Source organism: Quercus lobata, chromosome 9, assembly GCF_001633185.2.
Source record: "Quercus lobata isolate SW786 chromosome 9, ValleyOak3.0 Primary Assembly, whole genome shotgun sequence".
In the NCBI taxonomy this organism is placed as follows: Eukaryota; Viridiplantae; Streptophyta; class Magnoliopsida; order Fagales; family Fagaceae; genus Quercus; species Quercus lobata.
In genome coordinates, this window is record NC_044912.1 from 31,927,928 (window position 1) to 31,940,580 (window position 12,653).

General features: G+C 38.6%; 3 protein-coding genes across 3 annotated transcripts; 1 reads left to right on the plus strand and 2 right to left on the minus strand.

Moving 5' to 3' along the window:
- Positions 1 to 129: 129 nt before the first annotated feature.
- Positions 130 to 969, minus strand: LOC115961591 (uncharacterized mitochondrial protein AtMg00310-like). The gene has a single exon (XM_031080546.1). It carries the CDS (start codon positions 967 to 969, stop codon positions 130 to 132), a length of 840 nt encoding a protein of 279 aa, XP_030936406.1.
- Positions 970 to 1,999: 1,030 nt separating this feature from the next.
- On the minus strand, positions 2,000 to 2,515 carry LOC115961592. The gene has a single exon (XM_031080548.1). The coding sequence runs from the start codon at positions 2,513 to 2,515 to the stop codon at positions 2,000 to 2,002; it is 516 nt and encodes a 171-aa protein (XP_030936408.1).
- Positions 2,516 to 10,683: 8,168 nt separating this feature from the next.
- On the plus strand, positions 10,684 to 12,279 carry LOC115961593. The gene is made up of 2 exons (XM_031080549.1): positions 10,684 to 11,266; positions 11,357 to 12,279. The coding sequence occupies exons 1-2, from the start codon at positions 10,684 to 10,686 to the stop codon at positions 12,277 to 12,279; spliced, it is 1,506 nt and encodes a 501-aa protein (XP_030936409.1).
- The last annotated feature ends 374 nt before the right edge of the window (positions 12,280 to 12,653 follow it).

Genomic DNA, 12,653 nt, shown 5'->3' on the forward strand with positions numbered 1-12,653 from the left:
GGCCCGAGTAGGTAAGCAGTCTGAGCACGCCCTCCAAATGAAATTTCTGACTTTTGGGGGAACATTCAAAGTCCAAATTTTCTTCCAGGTTGACTTGTCCGACCTAGCCTTGGAATGCTCCACTACCTGCTATTGCTTTAGTCGAAGTGCAACATGGTAGGCGGTCTTTACTGAGAAGGTCCTTGCCTTATTCTCCATCCAAATGAGGGAGTCCCGAGCTTGGAGATTGTTGAGGGGGAGAGCTAGAATCTCAGTCCGGGTTCTAGCCGTGAACAATGCGTGAATCTTGCCTCTGTCCCACTGTCTTGTGTCCTCATCTATCAAATCACTAACTTTCAACTTAGGAGCGGGTTCACCGTTGAAAATAGGGTCATGGGACAGCCATTTGTGCGTAGTGACACCAATATGCTTTCCGTCTCCAATTTTCCATCTTGATCCCGCAATGATCACCTCCTGAGCAGTTAGAAGACTCCACCATACGAAAGAAGGATTGTGTCCCAGCTGGGCCTCCAAGAATGTGCAGTTAGGGAAATAACGTGCTTTGTACACTCGATAAAACAAAGACTGAGTGCCCTGAAGCAGACGCCATGCTTGCTTGGCCAACATTGCAAGATTAAAAGCGTCGATGTTCCGAAAACCCATACCTCCTCTATTCTTGTCCGTACACAACTTCTGCCAGCTCACCCAATGGATCTTTCTCTCATCATATTTCTGTCCCCACCAATAATTGGCCAAGGTCGAGTTGATAGCGTCACACATTGCTTTTGGAAGCTTGAATAAGCTCATGGAGTAAGTCGGTATGGACTGTGCAACTGTCTTTATAAGTATTTCTCGGCCAGCCTTGGAGATGAATTTCTCCTTCCATCCTAACACTCTCTTAGCAACTCGCTCTTGGATCTCTCTAAACGTGGTTGTCTTAGCTCTACCCCCTAACATCGGCAAGCCCAAATACTTCTCGCAATCCGTCATGATTCTGGCTCCAAGCAAACTCCTGATCATATACCGAGTGTCATGTTTGGTGTTTCGACTAAAAAAGAGGGACGTTTTCTGTTGGTTAATGGCCTATCCAGAAGCCGATTCATATTGAGCTAAGATGTTGAGCAACACTTGGCACTCTCGGACCGTTGCTTGACAGAATAGTAGACTGTCATCAGCAAAGAGCAAATGTGAGATGTGCACTCCATGCTGACAAGATACAACCCCTTCGGAGCATTGCAGACAAACCTTCGGCACAAAGCAGGAACAAATATGGCGAGAGAGGATCGCCTTGCTTGATTCCACGAGAGGGTTGGACCAAACCACGAGGCTTTCCATTGATGAGGATTGAGTAAGAAGCAGTGCAAACCGTTTCCATAGCCAGCCGTATCCAAGTATCATCAAACCCAAGTTTGCTCATCATATTCTGTAAAAACAACCACTCAACCCGATCGTAAGCTTTGCTAATATCCAACTTCACCGCCATCTGACCTCTCTTTCCCTTCCTCTTATTTCTCATCCTGTGTAACAACTCAAACGCTACAGTGGTATTATCAGTGATCAAGCGATTAGGAACAAAGGCACTTTGAGCATCGGAAATAATATTAGGCAATATTAATTTAATGCAGTTAGCCAAAACTTTAGAGAATAAGCGTGATACCACATTGCCTAAGCTGATAGGGCGATAATCTGAGATGTACTAGGGCTCATTCTTCTTGGGGATAAGAATAATATGGGTATAGTTCATCTTGTGCAAGAGGTGGCCTGAGTTCAAAACAGAAAGAACAGCTTTAGCCACATCGTTCCCTACAATATGCCAGTATTTTTGAAAGAAGAATGGGGACATACCATCAGGGCCCGGTGACTTGGATGGGTGCATTTGGAACAAAGCTCGTTTTATTTCCTCTGGTGTGTAAGGTTGTAGTAGTTGTTGGTTCATGTCAGGGGTTACTAGTCTTTCCATTGGGTCCAGAACAGTCTCCATATTACTTGGCTGTGCTGAGGTAAACAAGGCTTGAAAGTACTACTCTGCTACATTTGCAATACCATCATCCGTGTTGCACCACTCATCATCGGCATTAAATATCCCTGCTATGTGATTTTTTTGTCGCCGTTGACTTGCCCGTTGGTGAAAGAATTTGGTGTTCTTATCACCAGCCGGAAGCCAAATGGACCGTGAACATTGTCTCCACGCCACCTCCTCATGGTACAGTAAGGAGTTTATTTCAGCCCGTACACCCTGAATGGCCTCATTGTTCTTCGCCTTATTCTGGTCGGCCAATTCTTCTAGTACCTTGTGCTTTTCCTGGAGTGTTGACTTAGTGTTCCCAAAAGCCACACGGCTCCACCTTACCAAAGCTAGTTTGCACTGCTTAATCTTTTCAAAGAGTTGAAACATTGGGCTCCCCTCACACACTGACCCCACCCATGCCTCACGGATGGTGTCTTCACATGCTAGGTGGGTCACCCATTTCTCCTCAAACCTGTGTGGAACTTTCTTCCTCCTTGTAGACGTATTTCGGTTGTGAGTGGTAACCATAATCGGGACATGATCGGAGTAAGAAGAGTGGAGATGATGGACCTTAGCATGTGGGACTTTTTTATTTATTTGTTAAAACAAGTATACCAACTTTAAATAAAAAACAAAAAATTTATCTATGTATGTTCATTGCTATTTATCATCAAAGATGTACTCCTTTCATTTATAAGAAAACAATAATTAATTCCAAAGTTTTGCAAAAATGACAATATTTCTTAAGTTGCATAACGAATTTGATGAAATTCTTATGTTGCCCTTGGTTAAAGATTTTATTGATAAGTTAGAAGACAAATTAAGAACCTAATCGCTTGAGATTAGGTTAGTCAAAAAATAAATTAATTCAATGACAAAATAAGTATTTCATCGATCATATCTAGTATACTAACGAAACACTCAACAAGATCATTATTTTGAAAACTTTGGGTTGTTTTTGTTTTCTTATACCTAGTAGTATAATTTTCCATATTATATCCAGTTGTGTCAATTCATATATTAGAAAACACGAATATAATATTATCCCTACTTAATTTAGTACCACTTGAATTTTCTTTTTAAAATTTTTCCATATTATATATCCAGTTATGTCAATTCATAAATTAGAAAAAACAAATGTAATATTATCCTTACTTAATTTAGCACCACTTGAATTTTCTTTTTAAAATTTTGACCCCAATTACAGTTGACGCAGCGCATGCGCAATGCGATTTACTATTTCTTTAGCCCATTGACTTGGATCGTGATTCTGTATTCCACCAGCAAGAAAATGCATATAATCTCACCGACATCTCCTTCCTCTTTTTTTCCTTTTTTTTTTTTTTTTTTTTTTTTTTTTTTTTTTTTTGTGATGAACTCACTAACATCTTTTCTTATTGTCTCTTGGCATTCTTTACATGGCTGGTATTGTTTTAAATTATAGTCGGCCTCTTACCTTTACGAAATCACTCTTTAATTTTAGCTATTTCTTTTTCTTTTTAATCTTTTTAGCTATTTCGATTTGGAAGGTTGTTAGAATTGGGATTCTAAGCAGATCATCAAAGGGGTTGAGCAAATCAGATCGAGGATCATAAATCCAAATTTTTATTAAACAAAAATATTAGAAGTGGCTTTGTGTGTTAAAGGAGAAATTACATTAAACTCATATGTAGTTAGACCCGTTTTCACTTTACCTACCCATGGTTCAAAATATAATACTTTGCCTACCTAAGGTGACTTCCGTTAGGGCTCTGTTACTCACATCTTCCTTTGCCGTTAGAAAAACATTTTTTTAGGAAAAAAGAAACAACAAAAATAAAAAAGTTAGGGTTTTTTTATTGCTTAAGAACTTCTATGAGAACAAAGTGGACGAATAGCACATGAATCAAAGGGCTCAATGAAATCACTTTTAATCTATATCAATATCAACAATCTCATAACAACTCAAAATTGTGAACCAATTTTTACAAGACCAACAATCTCAAAACAACCAGCAACGTTATTAACAAAAGAGAGTGAGATAGAGATAAGCAATCAACAACCAAAGAATAAGGTAAAGAGAAATTCATCCGTGGGTTTGGATTGTGGTAGATCAGCCATGGGTTTGGTGGCGTGGTGGCGACCCTAGGTGTTGCTTCTGCCTCTCCTAATTCTCAGTCCTTTTCTACACAACCAAACACCACCAATCAAGGAAAGGGAAGGGACCTTCCAACTTCAAACCCACCCCCAATTCCAACTTCAAACCCACTCTAAATCCCAACCACAATAGCAAAACACTAGAATCATCAAATCCAAAACATCAAGTATCTAAATCGCTCATAACCCACAAATTACCTAGTCAGCAACGTATCATTTGGGACTCGATCTTAGAAGAAACAAGTGGATTTATGGGTTGTGGCTTTGGTTGTTGAGAAGAATAAGCCAGCTTTGGCAAAAGGCAAGCTTGGCAACACAGATCGACAACCACAGAGATTAGTGGAGATCAGAGTCAAAGATCTGATTTGGGAGATCGGAGTTGGAGATCGGCAAAGATTGAATTTAGGAGATCAACGGAGATCAGAGTTGGGAGATCATTTGGTGAGAATTTGGGAGATCAGTGCTGAGATTAGTAGTGGATCTGATTCTTTCTCTCTAGAATTTGGAGAGAATCTTATCAGTCCCTCTCTCAGCTGACGTGAGTATTTGATGGTTTGAAAATGAAATTGAATTTTTATTTGGTAGTTTTTAAAACCGGTTGGGTTTTTGGATTATCTTTTTTATTTTTTGAATAATGGATTATCTTTTTTAGAACTTTAGAACTATAGCATATTTGATCTTTATTTCTCTTATTTTTGTATGTTTTTTAGAACTTTAGAACTATAGAATATTTGATTGGTGTGCTATTCCTTCACTTTGTTCTCATAGAAGTTCTTAACCAATCAAAAACCCTAACTTTTTTTCCCCCTAAAAATATGTTTTTCTAACAACAAAAGGAGAGGTGGGTAACAGATCCCTAATGGAAGTTACCTCAGGTGGGCAAAGTGTTAAGTTTTGAACCACAGGTAGGTAAAGTGAAAACGGAATTAACCACAGGTGAGTTTATTGTAATTTTCCTCTATGTTAAATATTCATTCATGGTTGTCAAAATCCTAATCAAAATCCTACGATCCTACAATTTTACGATCCTATGATTTTACGATCCCACCTGCCTAAGACAATCCGGATCTTTTAAAGATTTTTGCGATTGTTCAAGATCAATAGGATTGTACGATTCTAACAATCCCAAACGATCTTAGTTTTTTGCAATCTTCTTTAACTTGACAGAAAGCTCAGTTGGACCTAAATGAAATAATAATAATAATAATAATAATAATAAAATCCCAATAAGCCAAGTTTTTCTATTCTAATGTAGAGAGATAGAGTGTTAGTTGAACTTAAATGAAAAATAACATCTCAATAGAGTAACATATTTTGAGGTTTTTGGCCCCTTTAAATGATGCTTACAAACGGATGCAAATTATGAATGAATGTATAATTTATGTGATTATATAACATATCAATGTGTTTTTTTTTTTCCTCAAATGATGTAAGATCTTATGATCCACGATCTCACCTACCTCCCACAATCCTACGTAGGATCCCAATTTTGACAACCTAGATTTATTAGAATATCATGAGATTGTCCATAAATAATAATAATAATAAGAAGAAGAAGAAGAAGAACATACAAATTAAAGATAATCTATATGCGTTTGTGTGACTATACAACAAAGAAATATGTGTTATCATCAAAAGAATAATTCAAATGTTAAAACTTTTGAGAGACTAAAAAATATTAAAGAATCATAAGATTTACTCCCTATAAAATTTTTAAACAAAACCAAATGTATATGATTACACAATAGAGAAATATAAAAGAAAAAGTGATTACCTTCAAAAGAATAATACATGATATAGTCATTGAAATCAGCTAAACATGTTTAAATATTGCAAAAACTAACATAAATTTAGATGTTAAAACTTTCAAAATGCCAAAAAATATATATAATTAAAGAATAAGTTATTGAAGCAATTCAAAAAATATATGACTATTCAAGAGAGAAATATATATATATATATATATATAAAAGTACATGAACCCATAAAACAATAAGTTTTAAATTTTAATGGGTCTAAACTTTAAACAATAAAAAAAAAATCACCAATTCTATAATTATTTAAAAAATAAAATTGTAATCTTTAAAAAAAAAAAAAGCAAATTACAATAATACCTATCACGCTTCACGCGGTCTTTTTTATTTTATTTTATTTTTTTTCAACCCTATTTAATTGGCCGGCTCAATATTTTTCAAATAATTCAAATTAAATAAAAAACCAAAAAGTCAAAAACAATAAAAGTATTGGCAAATAAAAGGAAATACTCTACGTGGCCTAGAAGTGCACTGCCTTTCCTCTTGTGTACATAGTTTATTCATTGGAAAAAAGGAAGACAAAACTCCTATACATATATGTGTGTGTGTGTGTGCGCATGCGCGCGCACGCATGTGACTAGACAACGGAGAAATATAAGAGAAAAAAGTATTACCATCAAAAGAATAATTCAAATGTTAAAACTTTTGAAAGACTAAGAAATATTAAAGAATCATAAGATTTACTTACTATAAATTTTTGAAACAAAACCAAATGTATATGATTACACAATAGAGAAATATAAAAGAAAAGGTGATTACCTTCAAAAGAATAATACATGATATAGTCATTGAAATCAGCTAAACATGTTTAAATATTGCAAAAACTAACACAAATTCATATGTTAAAGCTTCCAAAATGCCAAAAAATATATATAACTAAGGAATAAGTTATTCAAACAATTCAAAAAATATATGACTATTCAAAAGAGAAATATAAGAAAAAGAAAAAAAGTATATGAACCCATAAAACAATAAGTTTTAAATTTTAACGGGTCTAAACTTTAAGCGATGAAAAAACAATCATCAATTCTATAATTATTTAAACAATAAAATTGTAATCTTAAAAGAAAAAAAAAGAAAAGAAACAAAAACAAAACAAAAAACAGAACAAAACAAAAAAAACAAAAAAAAAAAAAAAAAAAAAAAAAAAAAAAAAAAAAAAAAAAACAAAGCAAATTACAATAATACCTATCACGCTTCACATATTCCTTTTTATTTTAATTTTTTTTTCAACCCTATTTAATTGGCTGGCTCAATATTTTTCAAATAATTCAAATTAAATAAAAACCAAAAAGGTCAAAAACAATAAAAGTATTGGAAAAGGAAATACTCTATGTGGCCAAGAAGCACGCTGCCTTTCCTCTTGTGTACATAGTTTATTCATGGAAAAGAGGAAGACAAAACTCCTATATATATATGTGTGTGTGTGTGCGCGCGTGCACATGTGACTACACAATAGAAAAATATAAGAGAAAGATGTGTTACCATCAAAAGAATAATTCAAATGTTAAAACATTTGAAAGGCTAAAAAATATTAAAGAATCATAAGATTTACTCCCTATAAATTTTTGAAACAAAACCAAATGTATGATTAGACAATAGAGAAATATTAAAAAAAAAAAAAAAGTGATTACCTTCAAAAGAATAATACATGGTATAGTCAATGAAATCAACTAAACATGTTTAAATATTGCAAAAACTAACACAAATTCAGATGTTTAAACTTCCAAAATGCCATAACATATATATAATTAAAGAATAAGTTATTCAAACAATTCAAAAAATATATGACTATTCAAAAGAGAAATATAAGAAAAAAAAAAGTACATGAACCCATAAAACAATACGTTTTAAATTTTAATGAGTCTAAACTTTAAACGATGAAAAACAATCATCAATTCTATAATTATTTAAACAATAAAATTGTAATCTTAAATGAAAAAAAGAAAAAGAAAAAAAAAGAGCAAATTACAATAATACCTATCACGCTTCACGCGGTCCTTTTAGTTTGAGAGTGAAGCCGTTAAGTGATGGCTTGGTGATGGTATAATGGCAGTACACTAACATTTGGGAATATTAGAATTATAATTAAATAATAAAATTTAGGGTTGTTGAGGGCCATTTGTGAGAATCCAGGTGGAAAAAAAGAAAGCCCAATAACAAGGGCAGCAAAGAATTGGCAAAGCAGACAACAAAACCATCAGGCCCAAGCGGTAGGAATGGATCACAGGCCTAAGAAATAAACAAATGGGCCTTGAAAAGGCAAGTGGGCTTAAAGAAGCTCGGAAAGAGAGAAATAGCATCCCATGGGCAGTGTATGAGGTAGAAAAGCGAGAAAAGGCCGCTGCAGGCTTAAAGTAATGCAAACTAAGAAAGTAAGGGGTTTATGGCAGGCCTATAAACCCCAAGGATGAGAATAAGGTTATTGGGCTAGGGAAGCCCAATGAAGTTAGTAAAAGCCCATGAGAATGCAGAATTAGCAAAAGGGTCGAGGAAGCCCAAAGAAAGCAAACGGGCCAAGGATGCCCAAGGGAAAGACAAAAGGGACATAGAAGCCCATAAATAAGAGCAAACCAGTGGCCATGCCAAGCCACTGGGAGAAGGAATAAACGGCTGGCCTAAAAGAGGCCTAGCAGGATTATATCATTACGCAGGAATAACTGAACGATATTGCAAGAAATGAGGGAAACCAAGGAGTGAGCCAAAGAAATGTAAGACCCATCATCAAATAAAGCCCAACTCTTGAGAGGAGCGAGAAAACAAAAAGCAGCCCACATAAGAGGTCAAAGAACACGGACCGCTAGACCATGGCAGACGGATGGGCAGCAGGCAGGTTTTGGACACATATGGAATGAAGGCACGCGCAAGGCCCAGGCACTACTAGCTTATACCCAACCAATACAGAGCATGGTGAGGTCGGGGGGTCAGAGATTCAGAGGACATGGTTTGGTGGTGGGGAGAGGGGAAAAATCTATTTTGAAAGTTTCGGCTCAGGTTCTTTTGGGGAGGTGTCCTGCTGGGATGGCTTACTTCCCGAAAAAGGCAAGTTGAGTTGGAACCATTAGGTGCATGCCATGAGGGATAGGAAGAGAGAAGTAACCCAGACTGTAGCAGGAAAGGGTGCCATGACAGACTAGCAAACAAAATACTCTTCCTTGTCTGGTGATGGGAGGGCAACACACAGACGAAATAGTGATGGTCGGCCAGTACACCCAGACCAGACAAAGGGAGTTAAGGGCTAAAACAGTAAAATCTGGTCATGACAGGCACTATAAAAGGAGGGTCTTGCTGTGAACAGAAGGAGGGGGAACAACGGGAACTTTGACTAAGAGATAGAAAACTTGAAAAAAAAATAGCAAAGAAACGAGTGGAAAAAAAAAGAAAGAAAAACCATAAGAAAGAAAGAAAAAGTGAGAATTAGAACGGTGGACATGCACTGGTAGATTGGTCCCTTCTCTTTCTCATGAAATCCGGCCCTCTGTGAAAACCTCGAGAGTATCTGTGCAGAAAAACCACTCAAGCCCGTTTCCCTCAAGGCGGTTAATCTCCACGACAGGACTCTTTCCTGAGAGATTGATTGCGTTGAAAAGGAACGTTATTCCTTTTGTGGCTCTGCTCCTGCAGATTGGATTTTTGTTGGTTTCCCTAATATTCTGACTAACCCATGCGTGTTAATATTTGATATCCTCTATTATGCTCTTTCTCTTCTGTAAAGAAAATGATTAATATTGCTGTTGTGATTGAGTTCAAGGGCTGTTCGGTCATTTTCCCACTAAGTGGCTAGATATTTTTTGCTTATTTTATTATTATTATGTCTGTCTGCCACGATTTGTCAGAAACAGTTTTGCTTGTCATAAACACGTTCCTGGCAGACCTGGCCTAGTTTGCGCACAAGTCGAACCAACTTGAGCTGAAACTGGACCAATCCCTACTCTCTTATCCAGAAAACTTGGGCTTAGTGCAGCAGGAGGCAGCTCAACACCACTAGCACAACCCACCACCTTACAATTGGCAACTCCACTAGGGAGTTGGGAAGCAGATTGGGGTAAAAAAAAAAAAAAAAAACAGAGCTCTTCGCAAACAATGCCACCAAAGTCTAGGAGGACACGGAATATGAGTGCCGTAACCTCGCAAGCAGAATCCAGGCCAACAACGCCCCACCAATAGCAACTTAACCAAACGGAAGGTGCCAACAGAACAGGAGTTGATCCTCAGCCATAGCAAAGAGTCCCCACGGATAATGTCAGCACTTTTATTGAAGTATTGCAATCATTGCAGCACTCGCAGCAACAAATGATGGAAGAGATCTGTCAACTAAAAGCAAACAAAACAAAGGAGAAAGGCAACCAGCATGACCCAGAGCATGCGGCAGACAGAGAAGAGACATTGGCAGGAGGTGTCCCACGGAACGCAGAACAGTGCTTCATTACTATGGCTGAAGTAGTGGCTCCCTTGGAGCAAGAGAGAGCCAGAACACCAAAGGAGAGGTTTTACGCATGAAGGCCTCCTTACCCTCTAAAAGTACTCAGCAAACCATAACCCGAGAGGTATAAACCAAGGGCCTTTGCACAATACAATGGCCAGAAGGGAAGTGCAGTTGAGCACGTGAGCAAATTTATTGATACCCTTGGCCCTTACGCAGCAGACGAAGACCTATGTCTGCGGGAGTTTTCAAAGTCACTGTGTGACCGAGCATACACCTGGTACATCGGCTTAAAACCAGGATCGATCCCAACTTGGGATGACATGGTGGATGTATTTTGTACTAAGTACTTCCACGGAGAGGAAACAGTAATGCTCGCAACCCTACAAGTGACCAAGCAAAGGAATGGCGATGATTTGATAGAATACATCAAGCGGTTCATGGACATAGCACTTGACTGCTACGACCATTGTGAAGAAAGGACCTTAGTAGAAATGTGCATGACTAACATGATTCAGGAATTCAGAGCTGTCCTGGAAAATCTAGAAATTTCCCGATTTGCACAGCTATTGCAGAAAGCTAGGAAGATGGCTCAGTCTGTAAAACCTAGTTCAGACAGAAGAAACGCCTCGCAGGCTATGACGGAGTCCACTAGAGAGTGGAGAAGGAAAACAGAAAGGAGGGAGTATGATACGCCCCCACCCATACCATGTACTCCTAAGGAGCTGGATGTGCTGCTAGACAAATGGATATCGGACGGGATCTTTAAACCCAACAAGGTTTCCAGAGAGCCTGTGGAGGAAGAAAGAAGAGATCCTCGCTTCTGCCGCCTGCACAACTATGTACAACATCCCACCGTAGAATGCTGGGCACTTCATAGGTTGGTGCATCGTAGAATTAAAGAAGGCACATTAGAGTTAACCCAACAGGAAGTCCAATGAAACCCACTCCCGAACCACAAGGGAAAGGGTATAGCAGTAGTGGTAATACACACAGACCCAGGAGAGGATGAGGAAGAGAACTTGGCCCTGCCTGCCGCGACGATTACCACTCTACAGCAAATTGCCAAGTTCAAAAATTTGTTTGACCAATTGGGACTCATAGCAAAGGAAAGAAAGATAGCCACGAAGGCTTTGGTGAGTATCGCCTCCGGGGCAGGGGTAGAGTGCTTGTCAACAGAAATTCTAGAAGACAGAGCCCTCCTACAGGAATTGACAGAGATCACGTTCAGCAATGAGGATATGAAGGTGGGACACCCGGATCACAAGAGGCTTCTCCATTTAGCAGTGTCCATAAATCAAATCCCCATCAAGAGGGTCTTGGTAGATACAGGTGCTTTCGTAAACCTCATTCCGTTGAGCACCTTGCAAGCAGCAAGAATTTCAGAAAGAAAGATCCAAGGATGCCCGATGGAAGTAACGGGGTTCGGCAGAAGAGGCAAGTACACCGTAGGCCACATTCAGTTGTGGTTGAAAGTAGGACTTATAGCTTATTTAGCTCGTTTCCATGTGGTCAGAACGGAAGTATCCTATCATGTGCTCTCAGGAAGGCCCTGGCTACACAAACACCGACTGGTCCCATCCACCAACCACCAATATGTGAAAGGAAGATTGAATGGCAGGATGATACGTATAGCTGCAAACCCCTTGCCATTAGAGCAAGCAGAAGCTCACTTAGTGGAAACCATGTTTTACGACCAATGGGCTCCATCTGGGGAAAACTCGGTTTCAAAGCCGCGAGGTACCTTCGTGCCTAGGTGGGAAGATGTCCAAGGTGACCCAAAACCCGATCTAAGGGAGCTACTGGCGGGAAAGAAGAAAAGAAAAGAAGCGCCTGCCGTAGAGCCAGACGACACACCCAGTGCATCAGGGTCTGAGACCCTAATGGCAGGATTGTGTATAAGTTATGAAGGTGCATAGGGCCGACGAGTGAGATGCAAGCGGGCCCCACCCAAAAAGGGCAACATGGGCGTTTGGCATGTTGCGTCACTCAAGAAAGTTTGGGAAAGGAAGAAGAGAAGGATAGGGAAGTTGCGGTAGAAAAGGACATACAGGTTGTGGCAGAGGAAGAATTGGAAGAAGTTGACATAGAGTCTGATTCACAAGAACCAAGGCCTATCTCAATTAGTGCAAGCCTGACAGAAAAGGAGAAGTTAGAACTGATACTGCTGTTGAAAGAATTCAAAGACGTTTTCTCTTGGGACTACAGTGAAATGCTAGGACTGGATCCCAGGTTAGTTGCGCATACATTAAATGTAGACCTAGGGGCCAAGTCGGTGGCCTAGCCTGCCAGG